Source organism: Rhyacophila brunnea, unplaced genomic scaffold (assembly GCF_057557595.1).
Source record: "Rhyacophila brunnea isolate RB1 unplaced genomic scaffold, BYU_Rbru_1.0 scaffold_5, whole genome shotgun sequence".
NCBI lineage: Eukaryota > Metazoa > Arthropoda > Insecta > Trichoptera > Rhyacophilidae > Rhyacophila > Rhyacophila brunnea.
Genome location: NW_028233170.1, coordinates 27,250,348 through 27,277,830, shown reverse-complemented (window position 1 = coordinate 27,277,830; position 27,483 = coordinate 27,250,348). Strand labels below are relative to the sequence as shown.

Here is a 27,483-nt window from a genome sequence, read left to right as displayed (position 1 = left end):
CGCTATTGTTACCTATACAATTTGTTTTTATAACAATTCTTTTTAAAAATATCTTTTAAAGTAGTAATAAAATTGACATAATATACAAAATAACACAGTTTAAAATATGACCCTTATTACAATGTAAGTAAAGTTCATTTTGCCGTCACTTTCGTCTGTATTTATATTCTGTTTATTGAATTGAAAATCTGAATGATCCCGGCAGTATAAGTTTCAGGGGTAATTAAAATATTTTTTTCACACGCTGTCTGTATACATATACATCAATTGTCGGTACACATATACAATATGTACTCAGAATCCTTTAACTCATCTGAACCCGAAAGCAGGACTCGAAATGGACCGGGGCACACCAGAGTGCCATTCCGGTTCATGAAATCCCCGAAACTATCGCTCCATCTCGTGAAAAAAATCTTTTCACCGTTTGAGCTAGACAAAAAAAGACTAAAGTACACAAAAGCATTTTAAAATCATCAAAGATGCAGTGGTCAATGGATTTAAGCCACAAAACTCTTTTGACTACCACACATGTGTGCCAACTGTACATTTTAATATTCAGTGGTCAAGAGATATAACACACATAAATTTTATTCTAAAATATTTTTTTTAGTTATTTGTACAAACCAGAGCGCTCGATAATTTTCTGGAAGTATGAACATATTTATCTAATTTTATAAAAATAAGTGTATTTATTTTGTGTTATATGACCTAGCTGAGACGGTCAAATTATTTTTTTCCGCCGCACTACGGTTTATTTCGAGTCCTGGTTACCCTATATTGCTTTGCTTATGATAAAAAAATAGTATTATTAAGTGTATTGACAAGGCGGTTGACAGAAGTCATTTTAGGCCAAAATGTCAGTTAGAACCTTTTCAAAGTAAGGTAACGAGGTGGCACGGGTAAGTAAACACAGTAAGCCAAAGATCTATCATTTTTAAGTTCATGAAAAGCTATGAAATGTAACTCTGAAAGCAAAATTTTCTATTGGCCGTTTGGAAATACTAAATAAAATTATGTGGTAAGTAAAGGAATTATAGAGGGAAATTCATGATTGACCGTTCAGAAAAAGGGTATAATCTGTGTTAAGAATTAGAATTTTTTTATTTGGTTTCTCAGGAGATAACAAAAAGGTTCCGCACTATAATAGAAAATATGCAAAAAGAACGTACTATAATTGCTGCGGAAATTCTATAATTTTATTTATACTTACATTTTTGTAAAATGTACCATAATTGTGTCATAAAAAGATGGCAACACTGCTTTACGTACACAAACTGTATCTTATCTTTTAGTTGAGTTAACGGCTCGCGAGGACTTGGCTGCAAAGTACGATACAAACGAGCGAACGTAAAATTTGCAAAACAAAAACCGCCACATTATTTATTAAAGGCCATTAGAGATTTCCCACCTGGTATCGTTACGATTAGCGTATCAGAGCAGTTACGTTATTATGCGAGGTCATATTATTATTATTATATTTAACAGTATCAGCAAAAGAGTGTTTTTGTTGTTGTGCAGTTATCCCCCGTTAATTGGCGTTGTATTGGACTTAAGCGTTTTCGATTAACGGAATATGCAAAGTTATACTTAACTTGATAGGCATTAACAAAACCAGGTGGTAAGAAGTTTCCTCAACAAAACCTCAAAAATTAACATTAAATACAAATATGTGTGAAAACCCATTCTATACCAATATATAATATAATATAGACATGTATAAATTTAATATACGTATTTATAATATGAACGTATAGGTTGAGAAAGTTATAAAGACTAAAATACAAAGTTTAAAGTTTCAAAGTTGCTAATCTCCATTTTTACTTTTTTATAATATATTTATCATGATTCTGATTCTGAAAGTACTTTTTCAACGTATGTATATTGATAAAACCTTAAATATATCTTAGTTTGACTGTCAATTAGAATTGAACCGGAGGTTTATCGCAAAACAGTTTAATATATTCATCAGACGCCATTTTTTTTTAATTTTACGACTAATTTTAAACATGATTTTTTATTAATTTGAATGATCATTAAAATATAAGACTTCGCTATCCGCTTTTTCTAACTTTTAATAAACATGTTTACAAACTATTCTTTTTGCAGTCATAAATTAATTTGCTTGATGGTTTTTTTTCCGATTATCTCAAAATGGCGGAATAAGGAGATTACTCACATTGAAACTATTAGTCTCACTTATATAGAACTGATATAAAAAAAAAACAATTCTAACATTAGTGATACATGTATTTATTAATTTTATTATTCAATTATCATTAGCAATAAGATAAACAATCCAAGTAAAATCTCATGAAAATGGGTTTATAAATAAGAAGTAACCATTACATGCCGCAATCTTGGTTTTTTATTTACAAACAATGCGTTCAAATGCTGTCAACGCATCGAATACTATGTTGTCTTCTAATAATTAATCCCATTCACTGCGGATCTTTTAATTAATATTTAATTACCACATTTAAATAACATGCTAATTATATCTAATGGCCACCTAATGGGCAACGCACCAGTTGCGTTGGCACTAAACACTAAAAGCTTTCAGGGATTAAGAGTTGTAATATAATAAGTTTGATTTTTCCTCATTATAATAGGTACTTTTTATTCATGAAAGAATATTATACTTCTATTGCAAATATTTATAACGTACCTATTAATATACACGCACGGACAAAACATACCAATCTAAGGATAAAAATAGTGAATTCGCCTCTTAAAAAAGACAAAATTTCAGTTTTTTAGTCCAGGAAACTGATATGCTATTGACTGAAACTTCTTTATTACCGGTCTTAGATGTGTTAAGTGTTAGATCTATCGAGTTATCTTAAAGCTCTAATTGGTGACATTGGAATGTACTATTTCATATGAATCTGTTATAGCGACCCCGATTTATTCAAAGATAAACCGATTGGTGTGGAATAGTATAAAACTTAACACTAAATATTAAATTCAATTTCAATCAAGTAACCTCAGTCAAAAGTGTTACTTACCAACGAGATTTTGTCAAGTAACCGATTGATTAAATTTTAAACACCGTTAAAATTAATATATCATTTAGGTACTTTGCATACTATTTGTACAAATAGTTTATAAATAAGCTATAGATTAAAAATGTTGAACTATCGTCTTTGATTCAGTCCAGTGAACCTAATAATATTATATTCTTATACATAATACACGTTTATCGATTTACATGCGAGTTCTTATGTATTTATTACCAGGGTTTTTATATTTAAATAGTCGAGTTTAATAATATAAACCACATAATACCAACAGATAATGCTATTTGTATCGGTTATTTGATATTGACATCTATGAGTACATAAGAAGGTAATAATTAAATATGACAGATGGCAATAACCAGTAATAAAATATAGAAATCAGTAATTACGACAGAATATAAATGATTCTTATTAATACAAAACCTATTATGATTTTAATACAAAAATAGCTTTTCATATTATTAACATTTGGTAAGGCACTATAATATAGGTAATCTTAGTGGTAAATTAATGTAAATTTCACCTGAAATTGAGTTGAAGCATTTCGACTGGCATAGCTAAGATGTATCCCAAAAACCAATATCAGCATTTCGCCAGCCTCCGTGACGTAATCCCACCAGAGAGGTTTGCAAGCCAGAAACAGCTGACCAGAATGAGTTTGCCCAATTCCCATCAGACTGTATTGCTCCCTCATGAAGTTCAAACTGGACGCAGTGAAGGCGGAGAGATAGCATAGTACGGCTACCACCTGTTGGAATTGAAATTATTTATTAAAATAAACGATTATAATAAATAAAACAATAAAAAAAACTCAGAAACTTATCAATATAGCTACAACACTAGATATAAAAAAAACAGATTGTACTGCAATTTGTTCATGTCTATGTCTATTGAGTTTTACATCGAATAATAAGAATAACAGAAAAACATTAAATTCAAATCAATCAAATTTATTTATGTTACATATAATGAACATAACAAATTACAAATTCAAAGCGTTCACGACATGACATAAAATAAGTGTTAACAAGTTAAAATAAAAATACAGAGAAATGTGACTTAATAATACGATAATAAATAAAATAAGAAAGGAAATAAAATAAAGCAACAAAAATAAAAGTATATGGAAGTACACAGAGTGAAATATTGATAGACCCTATCTTAAAAACCTATAAAACAACGTCCACCTAAATTCACCATCACGTAAGTGGAATATATCAATATCCGAAGCGATTTCATTAAACATGGTCACTTAAAACCAACACTAAAATCCTGGAACTTCAGAATTTCAATTGCAAAATTTCAGGATAAAATGATTAATTGTCAAAATTGCAAGCTCTAGTCGATACAATTATTATATTATTTTAATTACATACTGTTATATTATATCGTTTCACTATAGTTGGTATAGCAAATCAATTGGTTAAGTGAATGGTTATTTAAGAGTTACAGGAAATGAATTGAAGTCTATATGTAGGATTTATTATAAATACCTACTATTTGAATGCTTTAAATTCTATAGCAATAACGTTTCTATATTCCTACTTAATTGAACATATTGCGTTGAAGGCATTTTGAGTGCACTTCAATTCTGTATAGCGAGAAAATGGAGCATGATATGCACATCTGTTTCTCCTGTTCTTTACAGCAATATTGTTTTATTTTATGGAAAGCTCATGATTTTTTATTTTATAAATAAAAATACAGACAAAATCAAAATAGAATTCTACACGAAAAAGTTGAAATGTGTACGTTCAACTTGGGATAATTATAACCCAACCAAATATTTGGGTTATTTTGAAATGTTTATAAACATCTTAAGACTAAAAGCTCTTTTAAAAACATTAGATTAATATGTTGGAAATTTAAAGATAAAAGCATAGTTTAATAAAAATATAAATGTTTAATGCATAGATATGAGATTTATACCTAAATCCGCAAAAGGGGTTATTATAAATAACCGAGAATATTTTCATTTTAAGTATATCACAAATTGTTTCAATAATTTTATTCATTGTTTTACATTACTCACGCTATATTGAACTGCTTTTCAAGTAAACCAGTCATAGCATTTAAAATTACATACAATTAGTGTTTAATCAATCAATTCTCTAATTTCTTTTATTTTGTTAACTGTCAATTCATGGTGGAACTGCATTGTATTGTTGTTTTAATTTAATAACACGCATTTTTTTGAAGTACTTATTCCACTTTTAATCAATAGATTAGGACTGGTTTCGTCCGCCTCAGAGGGACATTAGTTGAAAATGTCCCTCTGAGGCGGACGAAACCGGTCCTAATCTATAGATTAAAAGTGGAATAAGTACTACAAAAAATTGCGTTTTATTAAATTAAATCAACAATAAAATCAATTCCCAATAAACAAATTTAAATTCAATACATTTGTATTATCATAGTACTGTCTATTAATTTGATTGTAGTATGGTAATTAATATAAGCCTATTAGAAGCAAAGGAAACAAAGTCCAAATTTATCTAAAGTTAGAATCTGGTGTTTCAAATGAGGCTATTGGTTTCTAGTCGATTACCACTATGCGTTCAAGAGTCACTCGGACGTAACCCATATCTCGGTACAGAAATAAATATTGTGTCCGCCTGGGGTAAGCATGAAATTATTTTCGAAATGTGACATGATTAGTTTTGGAATAATAATTAATGACTCAAAAAACGTGTGCCGCGCAGTCAGTTTATATTGTCTATCTATTTTTACAACGTTTTTATTATGTCGTATTCTTATTTGTCCGATGGTTGTTTATCCAGTACAAATCTTGCAATCGATTTTTAACCAATTTCCTGACTAGCTAGATATTTGAAACTTTTAGAATATATCATAACACGATGCCGATGAATTCTTTTAATACTTTTAGCCATCTTAAAATATAATTGAATTCATTTTCAGTTAATTCTGTTTTGTATGAAAAGTTATTTCGGAAGAAATCCGTAATCCAATCCACTATTATTGGTTGCTAGGGGACTGGGGTCCTAGCAACTAAATTATTATTATATACGTGCATTACTATGGAAATCAATATGAAATGTCAAAATGATATTTCAGTATCATTTCTATCAAATGCAAATTTTTTTGATTGTTTAAGCTAGTCAAGTCAACTATATATGATTCAACAGAAAATTTAAAAACGTTGTATATAAAAAGTTCTTTTTATCTTGTAATTATTTATAATATTAGTACCTACACATTTTGATGTTATCAGTGTTATCTATTGAGTATGAAAAGTGGTAGTTAGTAAATCAAAATGTTTACGTACCTACTTCTTATAAATTAAATGCAAAATAACATTGTAAGTATGTCTAATGATACATATTCATTAAAAAAATCCACTAGAGGGCAATAATCTCTCTCCAGCAAAAAAAATATAATTCCGACTAAATATTTGCATACAGCTTTGTAATGTTGCCATCGTTTTAATTCCCCCAATGACTACCTAATTTCCATAATGACCTCTTGTATAATAAGTGCGGCATGCATCTGGCGGGAGCTTTTACGGCGAGATTTTTCTTTCTGGCCTATTTTTAACGTTAATGGCGACAAAGGAAAATGCGCGACCAAAGCTTTGTTTTGATCGCATGCTTTCTGATTAAGTGGACAGTTTCCAATTGCGTATCTTATTTGGTTCACACAAAATACGAACTTAGTCATTTAAGGTTATTTAATTTCAAGGTTTAATTTCATATATCTACTCATTATTACATACTCAAAAATTTTGGAGCCATGCGAGTTTGAACTGAGGCCGGCGGCAAGGTACAAAAATACATGTTGATTTTCAGTGTATTTTTGTTCTATTGCAAGGACCAAATCGATTGACCAACAATATTCAACGTAAAACATTATTCAATATACATTACATACATTCCGTAGATGTATTTTACTTATTATTCTCCTGTTGGGAGCAAACATGGCAATTTACTTTTGTACTAATTACGAGTAACTATAAGTAGTAGATTCTCTTCTTCGGTGTCACACTTTATGATTGATGATTGTAATCACTCAGGAATACTATAAAATGATTGCTCATTTTTCTCCATGTTTACTTAGTCTTATACTCTGCAAGCTTTGTGGCTGATTCTTTGTGACGATTCTACCTCTGGTCAAAAACCTGATAATAAGAAAAATGTGTGTTTCTCAGAGTAATAATATAAAGTGAGTGGATATTGTTCTGCAAAATGAAGCCGTGTTTTTTGTGTATAACGCACACTAGAAACTCAATTTTATTATTATTAACTTAACTTTGAAACGTTATACCATCATGTTGCTTCTCAGTACGGCTACCAAATTTTAAAGACAATATAGTTAACCGTATTGTCTACTAAATGTCTACTAAATAAGTACCATTAACTTTATATTTAACACAAAAACAATAAATTTCAGCAACACGTGCTCGCAGTTTTTAAATGACTGTAGTCATCTAAATCAATATTTACCAGCGACGTGTACAAAAAATATTTAATTCACCCGTAGAAATTATATCTTACTCTAGATCAGTGGTTCTCACGTGAAATTTAACTGTGGCCGCACAATTGACATTGACAGTTCTATGGAAACGTCTAGTGGCCGCACCAATTTTCACTTTTCTTGTGATTGAAAAAAATAAAGCTAAATTTTATTTACTAAAAAAAAGATTAATTTATTTATAGACAAATCCATTTCATAAAATACATTTGAACATTTTAGTACATATCTACTTATTAAAATATAATGCAAATGGAAATTCCTCAATACTCCTTTTTTGCAATGCCAGCCGCATGGCTGCTTCTACGTTTACATCACCTGTCAACTGGCTTCGATGTAAATTATTTTTTATGAAGTGAAATATACTGAATGATCTTTCGCAGTATACAGTAGTAGGAAAAATCGACAATATTAATAAAGCAATTGTTGCCAATTCTTTGAATTGACTTGATTCTTGGTCAACGTATAACTTCGACCAAAAATTTTCAACCGTGGTATTATTAAAATGGTTTTTAAGTACTTGGTCATGACTCATTTCCAATAACGCATATTTAATGTTAGTCCAGTTAATTAAATTAAATACTGAAATTGATGTTGGTGGCCGCACGAGGCCACCAGGGCCGCACATGAGAACCACTGGTCTAGACTCTAGAGTCTAGCGAATGCTTTCTCACTCGCACTTATAGTTCGTTTTCGTTCAGGCCTCGGTATGTTTAATATTTTTAGATAGTATCTTCGAATTCATTATTTAAAATGAAAATTATCAATTAAAATTGCACTTCGCATTGGTATTACGTATTAGTATTAGTAAGCAAAGTACTAGTAAACAGTACATACGTTTTTATAGTATTGTCTGATTATAATAATTATTCTAACACCGTGTATTTAATTTGTCAGTCTTCTATCTAACGCTTTGGATCGGTTCTCAACTACATTAAGTGCGTATAGGTAGGTATTACTTGTGCCCGAAAACGAGGATATTTCTATTAATAATCATGCATTGTATTAAATAAATATTTGTAATGATTAAACAGTACAATGATAATGTTTCGTTTCTTTACAATGCTAAAGTTTCGTGTGTTTCTGTTTGTTTTATGTAAATAGTAATTCCGTGGGTAAAACGTGACGTGAAGGTTTTATTCGAACCACACCGCAAATGACTTACACGCACGCAACTTTTTAATATTGAAATATTTAAACAGATTACTGATTTGCTTTCTTTTCACTCAGCCCCGATATATTCATTGGAATAATGACATTAAGCACAGGAAATAAACGAATTTTCTAAACACATTCAACCCATTAAAAGAACATTATTTTTTAGGAAAAACATAAACCGAATTTGAAAGTATTAAAAGATAATAATACATATTTTCCAATTCTATGATTTCCTTATGATAATGATAATAAAATGAATTTTCCAACTAGTTTTCTTTTGGGTATGCTATCCTTGTCCATCCGAAGAGTGATTGCTCTTTTAAAGCATTTCTTTTTACTTCTTCATGTAAATGAACAATCCGTCTAAACTGCAAATATTAATTTTCATGTTCCCACCAATATCACTCGTAACTCTACCGTCTTCATGATACCCCGTGGCAGGACGGATGTGACGTTTTATGATGCTGTGTATCGTGCGATTAACTTATTTGATAGCAACATAAAGGTTGATTTATTTTTTATTAACTATATCATGTTTGTGGACGTGTGAAATAGGTTAAATTTATAATTATATTTATCATTTTACTTTAATATCTACATAAGCACATACTTTCTTGTTATATTGGCTGTTATTTGTAATTAAGTCATTTTTATAATTTGTATTTATTATGTATTATGGCGCATTGACCAAACGCTGTAATGCCATAATACTCTTTTCTAAATAAATAAATAAACTTAATGATATATTTTATTTTGACAGACTTGCTATGCCCAACCGTGCCTGTCTCATAATTCTTGTATGCGGATTCGAATCTCTTTCCTGTAAAAATCATTGTCGTTTTTTAAATGAGTATTTGAATCGGAGCAAGGTTAGATTATTAGATAACAATGATCCTTTATAAAATACCCACAACCCGTGTAAATTCACAATATGCTCCGCTAAATGGAGGAAATATTAAACAATATATGCTTATAAATACGTTATTTAATATGGAACAACGTATGAACTCCATTAAAAAAAGACGGTTATGCAGAATTTTAAAACACATATTAGAAAAAATCATTTAAAAAAATACAACCCCGCTCGGGAATCGAACTCTCATCCATCGGATTCACGTAAATGTATTCTACAATTAAACTACCTGCGTATTACCTAATGATGACGACATTAACTTGTAAGCATACACTTAAAATTAATACTTAAATGCTTGAAAAATTGCGTTAATTTTGGCAATCGGCTTTTGTGGTTTGAATCAGGGTACCAATAATAGGCAATTACTTTGTTTCATAGCCGACGTCAGGATCTCTCCATATTTTTGTTTTTAAAGGAGTTTCATTCTCAAATTTTGTGAATTATTCGTTGGATAAAAAATAGTTATTTTTTTTAAACATGGAGAAATGGTGTAAGTTACGCTTATACAACCATCTGATAATACATTTCACTGTCGTATGAAAATTGTAGTCTATTAATTGCATTGTCTATCCGAATATTGATTAAAGGTGTTGCCAGCTTACGTAATATATTGACATATTATAATGTTGACATTTATGACAGAAGTGTAGTCTGTGAATATATTTATATGACAATTATATAAAGATAAATAAAGCGTAAGTACACTTAATACCATCTTCGACAAACAATAAGAAAGTTTTAAATAATATAAATAAAAATTGTAACTATATATGTAATTGCAATATAATCATGTATGTATTATATTATGATTATAATAATGAACAGAGTGGTGTGAGCTATTAAATGAATTAGGTACACAGATAGTACTTTCCCATATTTAGTCTCTGCGGTTTTCCATTGTGAAATTCAAGTGCAAGTGGTCACTGTGAAAATTATTAAATGATCTATTTGTAATTCAATTTTTGTGGTGATCGTCGATCGTATTACTACTTTCGTTTTCTATTAAAAACCTATGTGGCTTAATACACCTGTAGTGACATCAATTGGTGAAAATAATAAACGCAAGCTCGACCAGTAATGCAATTTACTGCATTTTCATTTGATTTAAAAACAAATGAGACACTTTTTCCCTTGTTCCTTTCGATTCCATCGTCAAACATGAATAATTAAAAATAGTTCTGTGTTTTACCACGTTTTTCTTAGCTCGTATTCTTGTTTGTCCGGTGGTTGTTTATCCAGTACAAATCTTACAATCGATTTTTAACTAACTTCTCGACTAGCTAGACATTCAAAACTTTTAGAATATATCAGAATACGATGCCAATGCATTCTTTTAATACTTTTAGCCATCTTTAAGTAGAATTGAATTCATTTTCAGTTAATTCTGTTATGTATGAAAAGTTATTTCGGAAGAAATCGGTAATCTAATCCACTATTATTGGTTTCTAAGGGGGTGGTCCTAGCAACTAAATTATTAATATATACGTGCGTTTTTATGGAAATCAAAGTGACATTTCAGTATTCTATATTAATTTGTTTGCTTACTGCAAAATAGCAAAAAAATGATTTGTTGACAATTATCTTATTTGTCCTAAATTATTAATACATAGAATAATAATTGTCAAGTTTATATGATTAAACAGGAAATTTAAAAACGTGGTATATAAAAAGTTCATTTAATCTTGTAATTATTATTATTTACGAATATTCTTCCACACAATAAAACTTTTAATTAGCAGTAACCAAAGAACACTACTTACCCACTGTTTATCTACACTTATAATACATTTCTTTGCAATTTAAAAATAATATATTTGCTTCTCAATCAGCGCATTGAATATTTATTTTCCACGATTCTTAGGTAAGTACAAAATTATTTTAATTTTAATTTTTTTAATCGTTAATCAATATCAATAAAATTCGCATAGTTTAAAAATAACACACGTATCAGAGTCTAATCTGTACATCTTCATATGGTTCCGATAATGAATACGAAACTTCTCGTGAATAATGCAATTGCCACAATTCACCACGAGTAAGTAAAGTGGTCGGGTAGTAGCGGTAGACTGGTGAGGTGAGGTGTGCATCGAAGATGGAGCACTTACACTCATTTTTGATCACGGGTGTTCACTCGAGGTATTAATTGAATGTGATACTGATGTACGTGTATAAAAGCGCAGTGTATTTTTATAAATGGAACGACTATGTAGAGGGGTGCCTAGATCTAATCGTTGTCTATATGATTGATTTGAAAAAAAATCGAAATGAATAAGTATATTTCTTCATTCTGTATAGCTGTCTACTTTTTGTAGTGGACAGATAAGGAAGTTTACAGAATATAGTGTGACCGAGAAATACATGATGCAAATCACATCCTCTAGAAATGTTCCAAAATTTGTACGGAAAGGGAAAAGCTGATCAAGTCGGTTCAACCAGCTGTTCAGCCCATCAAACCATCCGACCTGGTCGCTGCAAAGTCCAATTTTGTAGCATACCAACGTGGACATGTCTTTAGATTTATCATCAGTTTTTTATGAAATTTTTTACTTTTTACAATTTTTATTTACTAACTTAAAATATTTAAGTCAGTCAAAGCCATTGATATACTACTGGATGAATCATATGCTTCTTAAAATGACGCCCGATTTTCAGCGACTCGGCCAGTGTTAAAACTTACTGTTTTAATATCAGCGGACTTAACTCGATATAAGCTCACTTAATATTTGTCTCGAAAACAACCTGGCAATAATTATGAGTAAGCCCGATCTAGCTTGCATCTTACTCTAACTAATAGTCAGCGCATGACGACTTGCTCTGTCCGCTCAGACATGAATATTTGGTAGCTTGCAAGCTTTGGGTTGCAGCACCCTTAGGGTCACTATTCCAAGAACGCAAATTTAGTTTTACAGCCAGGGCAATACGGGTGAAATTCGGGAATCCATGTTAATCATCTTAACGCATTATACCTAAGGAAATATTATAAGACGATATTCGTAATATCTTTTTTTCTGGTACATTTTTAAAATGACACTTGTATGGGAACTCCTCATCTAGTAGTATATCAATGGTCAAAGCACACTTGAGTACATGTCAATCTCAGTCTTAGGTAACTGCTCCATTTTTTTTTCCTTTTATTTTGTTAACTGTCAATTCTGCTCCAGTTATAAAAAATAGTGATGCTTTCCATCAAAAGTAGGATCCTATGATATGATTTGTTGGGCCTTCAATTTCAATTTCTACTTATTATTTCCGTATTCCATTCGGAATAAGTTGTGGAATATCGGTAGATAAAAATGAAATTTAAAGCTACAATAGCAGATACGTATAAACAATATGGAATCATCTCAAAATAGGATTAGTAAGTTTTGGTTTATTTCGATTCCTTGTTCATGCTTTTATAAATAGATGCGTTATGTGCCTTGGGCTACAATATAGATCACATTTCTTATCGACATTCTAGTGCCAAAAAGGTCTAGCAGTCTATGTAGATATAAAAACACTACTCTGTTGTATCGATGTTATGACAATGAACGAATGGTATACATAAAAGTACATAATATAGTAGATATCTAAAATCTATGACAAACAAAATTATCGAAGAAAACCCTTTCTCTAGAGATGGAGCTTTTATACATGGGAGAAGAACTAAAAAAGGGTTACTAAGATAATGCAAGCCATGTCATGTCGTACAGTAAATATTTTGTATCCAAAAGATTTTTACAAGAGAGTAATTATTATTATAGAGATTATTTTTATACTCCCAATTGAATGGCGTTACGAACCTCTAAATACCTTTAGCTGTTGGAACGGCGGAATATAGGGATTGCTGGAGAGACATAACTGGTACATTTAAAAGAAGTAATGATATCAATAGTGAGAGATATGGTAGCAAAGATTTTTTATATCTAATGAACGTCTAAATCTATCATGGCATATTTTAAATGTGGAAAAATACAATTCTTTTATTAATAAGTAAACACACTGAATAATTGTGATATTTTTTAAATATAATTACTTAAATAAAATTAGTTATATTTAAATATAAAAATATCTTTTAAAGCAACAAAAATGTTATAAAAATTCAGCATTTATTGGGCACATTTTGTTGACGGATTTATTTTAATTATGCTTTTGATCTGTCATTAAAGCCTTATTTGTCATTATTTAAACATTTTCTTCTTGATTTACGCAACACCTTCCTTTAACGATGCAATTATTCGATGTAGGATTACGTTACATTAGGGTTGTGGTCATTAATAATTAATCTTGTCGACCCGATATTGTTGGGACGTTGTTGATACTTTAACATGTAATGCATCCGGTGCTGATAAATTCAAATAATGTCCATGTTAATTTTTATAATTATCTAATTACAGAATAGTTAAACAATATAATATGTATTCATTAAATTAATTACTAATTTTTGTTCGAAAAAATGACACTATCAAACATCTACGTCCAAGATGCATGGATATCATAAATTATTGATATATGCTACGTTGCCATTTATCGGATATTTCATATATTGGAATATACACGAAAAATGTGAACAAATGTAGTGCGCATAAATAAGACTTTAAAAGTGACAGGTGACTCCATCTCATGATAAGTGATTCAAGACAATATTTTAGATTACCTATATATTTGTCTATCTGTATGGCATGAGAGAAAAGATTTATCAAAAGGTGTGGAAAAGAACGAAACAGTGAGCAGATGTATTAAAAGAGGTAAGGTGAGAGAAAACATAGAGGTAAACATAAATTTTAAATTTGAAAAATAAAGTTAGACGCAAATAAAGGAATCGTTTATTTTAATCGCGTCGTGAAATAAAACTAATTGTAACAAGCTAATTGAAATTATTAAGTGACATTACAATTAATTTGATAGATCGACCAAAGGTATAAACAAGCATGGTGTCAAATAGGAAACACGATTTGTATATGATATATATTACATCGACTCAATTGAATAGATTAGAAGTCTAATATACATATAGTTATATAATTTAATTAACACCCACCTATTCAAATTATAAATACATATGCGTATGTATCATTACGATAAGTACGATCAAGCCTAAACAAAAGCCCCTCACGTTTCATAGTCCAGAAAGAAAATGGAGTGGGAGAGACCACGACTTCGGTAACCCGAAGGTCTACAGACAGACGTGCGAGTGCTAGGACTGATCGACTGAAGAAGGAGGCTGCTTGATACGGCCAAGATCTACTCCAGGCTGTTTTGTCAGAGAAATAGACTATGTACAATTAAGACTCAAGAGAAGATAATGCAGACGATGGTTGCTGAGCATGGACAGAATATATTATGTAATCATAACCAACGCTACGATCCTCTGTGCCGTCGTATGTGATCTTTCGGGTACACTGTTCAATGTATATGCCTGTTTTGAGTAGTGTATCGGGTAAAACGGATACTTCACAGGATAATTCATAGCATCCATCACAAGGGGAGAAAATTTTAAATACTGTTCCATAATTAATCAGTTTTTTATAATGACTAAGATCTTTCAATATAAAGGTGGTGATGAGAAAAATGTTATAACGTTGCTGTGGTTTTATCAATTGTATATTAATACAATCTGAAAGATATTCCAGCCACTCATGAATTTTATCTGTACGCGTGTTTTATATCGAACTTAAAATAAACTTATTCAAAATACATAAAATACTACAGCTTTTATTTATGACGCTTGTATTCGTGTGTGCGAGATCGCACAACGACTAGAAGAATTTTCAATATCCAAATGCGTATTGAAGGAATTTGGAGCCAACATTCATAACTTAAAATACGTTTCTTCTGTTTGTTTTAGCCGCTGTATAATATCTACAAACCCAAATATTGAATCATACATATTAGAAAAGGGCGTATATTTTTTTTTCTTATCTAAAAATACTAATTTATAATAATATATTATTTCTCTTTGATACTAATACGTACACATACATAAAATAATATCGCAGTCAGTTTGGGTCAGTTTGACCCTTCGATCTAAATATAGCACACATAGTTTTCTAGTTATTTATAGAAATTATCTGAAATCTACTTTATATTAAGAGTATATCACTTATATTTATAAAGTTTCATAAAATATTCTATATGTATATATAATTTTTATTCGTTATTTTGTTGTATCGCTATCATTATTTAATATAATATCCATTTCAAAAATAACAGGTATCTAACAAGTCTTAAGTGATTATTATAAATTACTTTTTTAATAATGCACTTATTAACTGAACTTTAATTTACGCGGTATTTCAGTTGTTTTTTAAATGATAAATGTTTAAAACTCAATTTATTACATATCTACTTACTTTTACATATAAAGAAAAATGAAAGCTCACAAAAACTTAACCGATTTTTATTTGTTTTATTTTTACCTTTGTTATTTTCACTCATTATTCGATGTGTTATAGGCTATTGTACTGTTTATATATCGTCACTGTTCTGGCAGAAGACACTAATTCGAAAAAATGACATATTGAGTTAGTTATACCAAAATGTTCCTTATTTCAAACTTTATCGTCTGGAAACCTTCTTAATAAATAAACACTTTATTTTAAAGTCATCCTTTTTACGATTACCTAATAAACTCACATGATAGACCATTTCAAACAGTTTAACGACTTCAAAGTCAAATTACTCAAAACTAGTATTCTCCAGTTAGTGTGTTCTGCCAGAATAGAGACGATATATTTGAATATTAATCATTAATAACATAAACTCGTGCATATGTAAATATTTTAATTCTACTTCAAATCTCGCGGAGAAATATTTTGTTAACGTTTATTTCATAAATGCTTAATACTTATATTTTAATTGATTTAAGTTTTGTACTCTTTAATTAGAATCGTATTTAAAGATATTGAAGTTGGCCTTTCACTATCTTCAGGGACTAGTAAATATACAACTTAACTATATATACCTACTAATTTTCTAAAACTTCATTTGCCTACATTTAAATATTCCAATATATAATACAAAGATAAATAATTATAATATATTATTGGTTACAACTACAAAAGATACCTAGTCTTCCCAAAAAATATTGTGTTGTGTTTGTGGCGCGAAACATGATATCCTTATTCTTTATTGGGCGGCTTCAAAATTACCAAGCAGTTTTAATTCGATCATAATAATTATTATGCCGAGTCACGTGACACGACCGGAAAATTTTCGCTAACCGCAGCGGAAAAAAATAATTCGTGTCGGGATTGCTCGGAGAGTTTCCTTCCAGTGCGTTTTCCCGGCCATGCCCATACTATTACGTGAATGGATGTAATCGTATAAAATCATTGTAATTTTACTAAGCAAACCTTCAATCTGCAAAAATATGTACCTAACAATTTATTATGCTTGTACATCATTCATAATTAGTCATACATCAATGTGCGTTTAGCCGGAATTAAAATAAATGTTATAGGTATCTCATTAAAAATCCAATTAAATCGTAAAGTTTTATAACATTGCATGATTTGCTTAGACTATAAAACATTTTAATTAACTTTCATTTAATTACAGTTATGTAATAATCTACACATTGACCACACGTAAATTTAATATTTACAGCACTTAAATATATTTACCTAACAAAATTCGCTATATTATGGCAAGCATCTATAATATAAATCCGCAGATTTCCCTGAATTTTTGTACAACATATCTAGTTAGTTATAGATATATTTAGTTTTAAATGAAAGTATGGTAGGTACGTAAAATTGATAATATCTTCAAATGACGAATTTGAGAAAAATGATTGATCAACAGCTTTTTCACTGCTCTAAACAGGGTTCTGCTGACCTCACATAAACTCTCTTATCTTCATAAATATTCAAATATCAATAAGTTGAGAGGTACTCAATTTTATCGATTATTTATTTAACTGTAATTATCCTCGATTTTCATATTAAGTTTTATATATTCCTGAATTCATTCGTCACTACATTTCCTTATCCTGTATTGGTGCTATAAAACACCTTTCGGCTATCATCTTGACCAATCCGCTAATCCGATCATATTAGACATCTAGACCGTGGCCTCCACAAGGGAAGGAGGTTACAGGGCTCTAGCTTGGGGTCCCGCGCTCAGGAGGAACCGGCGTGGTGGGTCGACCAAATACGCTCCTAATGAAACTACGAATTATGCACACCTTTTTGTAAATGTCATTTACAACTAGAAATTCTTTCTGGAACACTCCAAAGAGCGCATCTCATGGCATGGCGTGTGATATAAGATAAGCAGAACAACCCTAAGGAACCCTGCCAGTAATGTACAAAATCAAAAAAGCCCACCCTCTGTCTTACCCTTCTATTAGAAAACGAATATCTCAATTTTTTTTCACCTATAATTTCTACTTCTTCATACCTCTTTTATGTACACCAGCATGTTAGATGGTAACAAGAGATTTTTCTCCACCCCATCCTTATTCTAAATTAAGTACCTGCTAAACGGGGTGATCCAGATATTCATGAATGCATGAGTGAGTGTGGAGGTATGAGTTGGTCGTGTCATTCTCAATTAGAATGCTCCTTACTTCACTTCCTTTTAGAGTTACTTAATTAACATCCTTTCATTTTCTTTATTTAACAACTCAAAGTCTCTAAGTACCTATCACTGAGAAAGTATCAGTAAGTAGAAAATCACGTGGGTTGTTATGGCGCGTGGCAAAAATTTGCTTAGTAGGTACTATATACTCGTATATTTACTTAAAAACTTAATTAATCAAGATTTTTTTCCTAAACACATATGTTTTGATGGTGCATTCCGTTCTATAATAGTATCTTTATGTTGATTATTATACAGCTGTGATGATATATTTCTGAAAGTTGACTAATCTTTAAACATTTTAATGATTAATACTTAAAGCATTTATAAGTTTTGGCCACCCTATGAATTCAGGCGCTCGTGTACAATGTATATTTCGTGTATAGATGGGGCAGACCTAATAGTAAGTATGTGTGGTGCTGCAGAAATAATAATATAAGTAAGTGAAGCAGATATACAATTATTAAAGGAAAGGTACCTAATTAGATAGTATAAATGGCGGGAAATCATTACAAGCATATCAAAACGGCGTAAAGTAATAAAATATTAATGCTTACCATTGCAAGTAAATATTTGAGTAAATCCACATCTCTGACGACCCACCGATGCGCTTTTCTCGTTCTAAATTCTATGAGGTGTCTATACAGCTTCAAAATAATGGCACCGTAGCAAACGATGAATCCCAACTCTCGAAACCAAGGCTCCACTAAGCATTGCTCAACAGACGGCTTGAAAAATCTCACCACCACCTGGAAACAAAGTAGTAAATTAATTTCGATGAAGATTATACTATATAATACTGCTATCCTATAATACACACAACTAAATGACATTATTAACACTTAATAAATATACAGAAAATCATTAAAACATAATTACACGTAAGGTAAAATTAACTTTAACCAAAAAAGATGGATAAAAATCTGGTTATAATAAATTATCAGTGTGAAACGTTCATAAAAAGCTCTGCGAAAAGAAATTACTGATGCTTTTATCAAACTATTTGTTCATAACTCTGAATAAAGTTATGTAATCCATAATTTAGTTTGTAATAGCAGATTCGGAGGTTTAATATCAAATTATGTTATCTACTACCAGATTTTAAAATATTTATAATACGAAAAAAATTCTAAATTTAAAGCTGGCTCGCGACATTTTTTTTAATCACATATTCACTTAATTTAATAATTTTGTGTATTTTTCAAAATAGGCTACTATGTAATGTTAATTTTATTTTAAAGATATTTGTAGGTAATAGGTACTTATTTTTAACAGAATATGTTAAGTCCAGCTAGGTTATGAAGTAAACAGTCAGATCCTCAGATCCAAATATTCTGAAATTCAAATACAATTCTATAGTTCTATATTCTAGTAATACTATTTTTGTCTGCTCTTGGACTTTATGAAAGTTTATCTAATATTAAACAAAGCTTTAGTATGTATATTTTTCAAGCAATATTGTTATTGTAAGTGACATTTTGGTTGCTACCATATATTGTGATCGTCATTATTCTTCCTATCACACCGTTCAGGGCTCGTTGCAGACAAAACCCAAATGCCACCTACCTATGCCCCATAATCCTCTAATAGCTGACAAACAAATAATTATATATATATATGTTTTAAATTAGACCATTACACTATAATATTAAACGTATCATAGATATAATATGTACAATCATTTTTTCACACCTTATTAAAAACAGCGCTTGTAAAACACTTTTTATAAAGCGCTTGGTGCTTATTCGAAAACACCTTACATCTTTTTAGCTGTAAACGCTCGAAACGCACAATACCTACCTTAAACAACAAAAGACGCAAAATAAAACAAAATTATAGCCATTAATCATCCGGGAAAAGTAAAAAGCACGCCCCCGCGAATATGGGATATGAAAAAATCATTCCAACACAGTTTGGTGTTAGAGTTTCGAAGCAGTTATCGTAAAAAATAACTGTATACTAATTCATTTACTCAATTTACTGTATAACAATTATTATATACCGTAATAATTCCAATATATCCATGAATCAAACTAATTTTTCTTAATGTTATAATAACGTATGATAAAAGCTGATTTCTCAACTATAGTATTATTAATGGTATGTACAATATGCATATACAAAGAAATTAATTGAAGAAAAGAAGTCGTTAAAAAACAAAATTTGATCCAGACGCAAAAAGCAAATACTTTCTCTCACCTAAATTATTCCATGGCGGATACACCCAAGTTCCATATTTAAACAGAGGCTTGGTAAGTATATTCTTAATTAAGTATATATTATATATTTTTTAACACTACAACAGGCCATGACGCACAATAACAGCAGTGTAGTGAAACATTAGTATATTTAGTAAAATGAGTGAAACGATTACAAACACCCAGGCTTTGGGAAAACAGAAAAAACCTTATAGCTAGTGTGACCTCACCGAGATCGAACTTGAGGCCACCGAATGAAAGTCTAACGCACAGAACAGATAATAAATATAATACCGATTGGCTATATTCAATACGCCGCACGTTGAAGCAGGGTTTTTGAATGTGTGAGTGTCCTACGAAAATGAAGCACGCATTATGCACGTGCAATAGCGTGTGATACACCAACATTAAATGAGCGTAAATGCATAAACCGAGAGCAGTTTTCAGTATTCGTCGTTAAACGTATTCTAGACACTTGTGTAAGTTTAACCCGGATTCATCCTTACTCGAGTCGGTTACCTGCTATTGCCTTACCCGTTGTGTATTTCAGTTCCCATTATTTCTGAGTTACCTGGTCTAACGCCTTACGCACTTGACTACGATGGGCGCTTGTGTGTAATATCACTTTAATGGTAGGTATCACCTTTCAATTAGTGATTAAAATAGATTGTATTTATTAAAATTAGGTAACTGTATAAGTTATGGGATGTGGTGTGGTGTTACCAGTTTATTGGGGGTCTCAGCAGAAGTAACACACACGTTGCAAAGCCATACAAACTTGTCCTGAGTCGCAACGCACGCGTTCATGAGTTAACATCTTATGTTCAGATCAAATAATCAAAAGTGTCTACACGTGTTTTACTGGCCATCACCAAACCAACCTGACAACGGTGGCAGCGATGTATTATTAATTGCGTATTTATGTAACTTTTTACTGCTCCGAATTAGATATGAATATATTATTTGTTTTAAAGTTGCGTGATTTTTCCACCACGTATATAATTGAAGAGTTGTCCGCGAACCGCGAGCTTTGGCCGAGATGGGAGGCACGTAGAGGAAAGGGAATGCTTTAAAAGCTTTCCAGGCGGCAAACTTTCTCTGGCCCAGCACCCGTGTCGCCGCCCAATTATGATTATTAAGCAACACTTAACCTATTACTGCACCATTATCAATGGTGTTAACAGAATTAATATCTGAGACATGATTTTAATGATTTTGCGCCTCGTAAATAGGTTAGGAGTTAAAATTTTGGCAAAGCAAATTGTCAGAAAGTTCAGAAGGGTCTACTGAATTATCTACATAGGTATACAATAATTTAATAAAAATCTTTTAGTTATAAAGTATTAATTATATTGTTAACATACGCAACTATTAAATATAATACATAATTTCGAAAACCTGAGACACATACATATTAGAAGAAAAAAATAGAAAAACCTTTGGACCCAATACACATCGTTCACTATCCACGATGTAATTTCCAAGGATATTATTAAAATTACCGGACGATATCTATACTCATGTTAGGGCTATCATTAGTCATTACTGTGATTAAATGACAAAGTTTATCATTCATGAAAATTGAAACATTATTAGAATTAACTAATCCGCAAGAATCTTCAACATATTGGAATATGACCACTCACCTGGATAGTGAAAGATATAAGTTCAAGCCAATTTTTATTTCTTATAAGTTATTCAAAATTAATATTAACATAGCATTATTAAATCTCGTGAATATTCAGCATTGAATAATGACCCAAAGTTCTTAAATTTAAATAAAAAAAATTATAATACGTTGTACACCACACAGGCGCCATTCATTTGACTGGTGGCATAGTATGGACTTAATAGGTTGAGCAAGTGGCTGACATCCATTTCTCGTAAAAAACAAAATCTGTTAATACAAACCTTCACTCTGTGGAGGCCCATATGATCCTAATAGGATGGGACATGGTCGGAAAAAAATGTGTAGATCGCGGGATTGATTCCCGCGTCTAGCAGATTTATGTGATAAGTATTTTTTTTAAATGTATCTATATTTGAATCCAGAGCAAGCTCCTAATAAGTTAAACAAATTGCAAGAAGAACTCACAAAAAACTGTTTAGAAACCTCCTCGTGAGGTGGCATAGATTCTCAACGGATTGCAGAGCCAATTAAAAGAAAAAAATAATGCATTGGCATTGGACACTCAATATTACGCATATTTAATTGCAATTTATTTAGAAGTAGTCACCAATATAGCCCTCGTTGGTACCACTGGATGACTAAATGTATCCAAAAATTGACTCTTTTTCGAACTGGCCCGCACATTTCATACTTCTACATTATTTAAGATTTTAACTAAAAACTCTATTACATCGCGTACTCGTGGGTGTTGTTTTATCGAATTATTGCATTATTTTTATCCTTTTGCGTTATGTTAGGCATGCCCGCTTGAAACCCTAGCTACGCTACTTAAAAATATGTTATAAATACCTATTTATCTCTGATTATTGGTAGTAGTGCATAGTTATAGCAAATCTTCGATTGTATTATTTAGTTTACATAAAAGTTCATTCAATACTGAACTCTTTTTAGCTGACCTATATTATTTTGATATGCACCGATGCATCAAATAAATAAAGATTTCAAAAATTATTCGCCAACTCATAGCATACATTAAAATAACCACTTTATTAATTTCATTGATTGCTTGAAATGCATTGATAAAATCAAAAAAATGTTTAATTAATTAATTGCATTTAACATTTCTCGTAGACTCTGTTGTTTTATTAAAATAAACACTACTTCGTATGTATGTATGTTATTTTCTCGTGAAAATGTATTAATGGAAAATGAGCGATGGAAAACAATTTACTAAAACAAAATACTTAACGTTAGAAAACAATCATTTAGATATAAAACCAATACGTAGAAATCTTTATATATAGGTTATCGTAGTTCATAGCGGGTTCAAAAATATGTCATACCTAGTACCTACTGTTCTTCCAATTGTCACACGCATTTATTAGTTAAAGTATGATTCCAGCTGATTATATTGAACGAAGATATTTTTTTTAATCAGGGTAACAAGCACAGAACAGATTAATAAATAGAATTCCGATAGGCTATATTCCAATACACTATATTTTGACGCGGGGTTTTGCATGTGTGAGTGTCCTACGAAAATGAACCACGCATTATGGAGTGCAATAATGTGTTTTGCAACTTTCAATACGTACACCAATATTAAATGAGCGCCAATGCATAAACCGAGAGTAGTTGCCAGTGTTCAACGTATGACGCATTCTTGACACGTGTTTAAGTTTATCCCGTAATCTTCCATACTCGAGGTTGGTTGCCTGCTTTTTCACACCCGTTAGGTATTTCAGTTCCCATTATTTCTGAGTTCCCTGGTAACAAGTTAGTGTCATCTTAATGATTATTATTAACCCAGGATTAACCCATTTCTAGATGAAGGCGTCTAGTAACTGTGATTATATTCATTTTAGTGGAATGTATTGTGTCGTTCTTCCAGATAAATTAACAATTTTGCCTATCGAGAAGCCTCTGGATTTATATTTAGACTTTTCTAACTTTTGACTTGTATTAGATTTGCCCAGAGATGTCTTTCACATTTTCATTTTTTAATGTTTTACAACGCGTGATATAATAAATAATAAAAACTTATTCCTTTCAACTATAATTATAATAATAATTTAAAATGATGTTGAGATTTTATCAAGATACGTATTTAATTATTATTATATTCGTATGGCAAACGGTAAATAATAATCTATCGTACTACCATCAGTAGTTCCGTTCAGTAAATACCGGATTGGAGTATCATTACGAAAATCTTGGTAGATACACTGAAATAATATCAAATGATTTCGCCTAGATACATAAAGTATGCAATTATATATATTTACTCATAATGGTATTTAATTAGTAACGTTTTAACAAATTGATATAAAATTTCGTAATCTTACGTATATTGAATCATTTAATCCAGACAGATATCCTTGCAAGGAAACTCAAAAGCGTCTGTTTACTTGCATTGATTTACTATCTGCAATTACGCTTAAATTAAATTAAACTATCGCGACAATAACTGCTTACAGACAACTGATTATCGCGCCAATCTCATTTTCAACGTTTTTATTAGGTCGTATTCTTATTTGTCCGGTGGTTGTTTATCCAGTACAAATCTTGCAATCGATTTTTAACTAACTTCTCGACTTGTTAGACATTTGAAACTTTTAGAATATATCAGAACACAATGCCAATGCATTCTTTTAATACTGTTAGCCATCTTTAAGTAGAATTGAATTCATTTTCAGTTAATTCTGTTTTGTATGAAAAGTTATTTCGGAGGAAATCCGCAATCCAATCCACTATTATTAGTTGCTAGGGGTCTGGGGTCCTAGCAACTAAATTATTAATATATACGTGCGTTACTATGGAAATCAATATGAAATGTCAAAATAACATTTCAGTATTGTTTCTATCAAGTAGAAATTTTTTTGATCGTTTAAGCTTGTCAAGTCAAGTTTATAAGATTCAACAGAAAATTTAAAAACGTTATATAAAAAGTTCTTTTTATCTTGTTATTATTTCAAGTGAGACGCGTTTGTTGTTGCGTGTATATTTTGTGTGCTGCGCGGTGTAGTTTGTATAGTTTGCCGCCGTTCTATCGCGCATGCGCACATCTGAAAATTCAGTAGTCGGTAAACTTTTTTAATGCATGAATGCCGTCTTGCAATTTTTATGAAAATAAGTGTCAGGAGTACATTCGTGCACTTGTAAATGGGCTACAACTTTGAAACTGGAAATTGTTATGAGCCGACGTAATCGTTTTATTAATTGCATACATTACCCATTTCGAACACGAAACGTACCAAAATCAGAGTATTCACATTATAATACAAGTGTAGATATCATGACTGTCTGTGAAAGAATAGAACAATTTTTATTGTACATAAATGGACAGTCACCAGCCTCTCGACTCCCGTCAATGCCACTATCTGCCCATTACTACACACGCAAAACGACAACATACAATAAATCAATCTTTAAGTTCTATTATCTCGAAAAGTTGAGCGACGACAACCATGCTATTTTTTTTACATTTCTTTTTAGAAATCGTGCATGACGAATCAATTAGTGAATATTTCACATCGGTACTTAAGTAATATCATTAGCAAAAAAATAAGTTTTTTTTTAAATAACGTTGTATTTGAGACCTTTCCGCTATTTCATAACATATTAATACATTGTCACCGCATTAACAGTATTGGCATATGTGTACATACCAGGGACTCAGAAATAATGGGAACTGAAATACCCAACGGGTAAGGCGATAGCAGGTAACCGTCTCGAGTAAGGAAGAATCCGGGTTAAACTTACACACTTGTCAAGAATACGTTGTACGTCTAATACTGAAAACTGCTCTCGGTTTATGCATTTACCCTCATTTAATGTTGGTGTATTACACACACTATTGCACGTGCATAATACGTGCTTCATTTTCGTAGGACACTCACACATTCAAAAACCCTGCTTCAACGTGCGGCGTATTGAATATAGCCAATCGGTATTCTATTTATTATCTGTTCTGTGGTACATACTTTCACATTTCAGACATTTACTTATTACTTATAGAGTAGATTCCTTTTAAATGTACAATAATTCTTTATTTGAACACAATGTCCAAGGAACTTACATAAGAATTATTACATAATTTATTTTTATTAAGTGAGTTGAAAAATAATACACTGACGAGACTATTTTGTCAAATCACGACAGTCGAGACTCGTGATGCATGAATCCTGGATGTTAAAACAGTTACCTATTTCTCGCCCGCGAAATGTGTTGTCCTTGGTGATGACTAAGTAAATAATTGATGCTAGAGGTGACCTGAATTTATACATGCATATACAAATATAAGAAGTTGTTGGTGATTTTTAAAACCGTTATTTAATTCTTTTGAGAATTAAGCGAGAAGATTAAAATTTATAAGAACACATAATAATAGCTTAGGTGTTTATTTTAATTTTAATTATAATGATTATCTTTCTTTCTTTCGACCATGTCCGATCCTAATAGGATCATATGGGCCTCTACAGAGTGGAGGTTTGTATTAACAGATTTTATTTTTACGAGAAATGGATGTCAGCCACTTGCTCAACCTATTAGGTCTATACTCTGACTCATACACAATTTGAAAAACAATTTGTGTACTTGCCAGACCCATAATTCGAACCCGGGATCCTCGACACTATAGACCGGGGCTTAAGCCACGCGACCATCGTGGGTGTAAATATATAGATACATAATGATAATGATTATCACTGTCTCTATATTCCGATGTGGATTTTGGCTGCCTTACGAAGAGGTAAAGGTTTCTTAACAGGTTTTTTTGCGATAAATAGATATAAGCCACGCCATCAATCTAATTAGGTCTATATTCTGAGCCCAAACACACAAACATGTAAATCTGCCTGACCCGGGAATAGAACACGAGATCCACGATTTCATTAGCGGACAGTTACCATATCACTCTTCGATCGATCGATGAATAATTATTATATAATATTATAATATGTAATATTTAGTTAGGTATATATATCTCATTAATATTTTGAAGCTGATAATATGCAGTATAAAATACAAATGTATGCACATTTCATAAATAATCAACTAAGTCATTTCGTAGACAAACTATTTACCACAGTGTGAATGTACGAGTATATTATTTTATATTAGCAGACTTTTTATGAGTATTTTTGACATTCATTCAAGTCTTTTGGTGTGTACTAAATCAGTGTTCCCCAACCTTTTTACACCTGCGGACCGGTAAAAAAAAGGAAAAAAATCGCGGACCACTAATACTGAAATAAAAATGATTGTTTACATAATATTTTTTGAATCTTATATTGTGACTTTACTATACCTAAAAAATATACATATAACAGTCTGATACAATTAAAATTTAACAAAAACATTGGGTTTTATTCAACAAACTAATGCGAAACCTGCTGTAGCATCTTTGCTAATATATTGGATATTCTTAGCTGCAGTGCTGTCTCTGACAGACGAAGTGCTGGATTCTCGTCCAGTCTATTCTTTTGTTTCGATTTTATTGACGACGGCCCGGTACCA

The 27,483-nt window shown here is 31.1% G+C and overlaps 1 protein-coding gene across 2 annotated transcripts in view; it reads right to left on the bottom strand.

The window, feature by feature from the left end:
• smog (G-protein coupled receptor 158 smog) overlaps positions 1–27,483 on the bottom strand; it is a 198,292-nt gene that overhangs the window by 20,630 nt on the left and 150,179 nt on the right. For both annotated transcript variants that reach the window (XM_085955365.1, XM_085955366.1), the window contains exons 9-10: positions 18,696–18,887; positions 3,541–3,765 (exon numbers count right to left, since the gene is read on the bottom strand). In XM_085955365.1, coding sequence (XP_085811491.1) covers positions 3,541–3,765; positions 18,696–18,887 — 417 coding nt within the window. The remainder of the gene's footprint in view (positions 1–3,540; positions 3,766–18,695; positions 18,888–27,483) is intronic.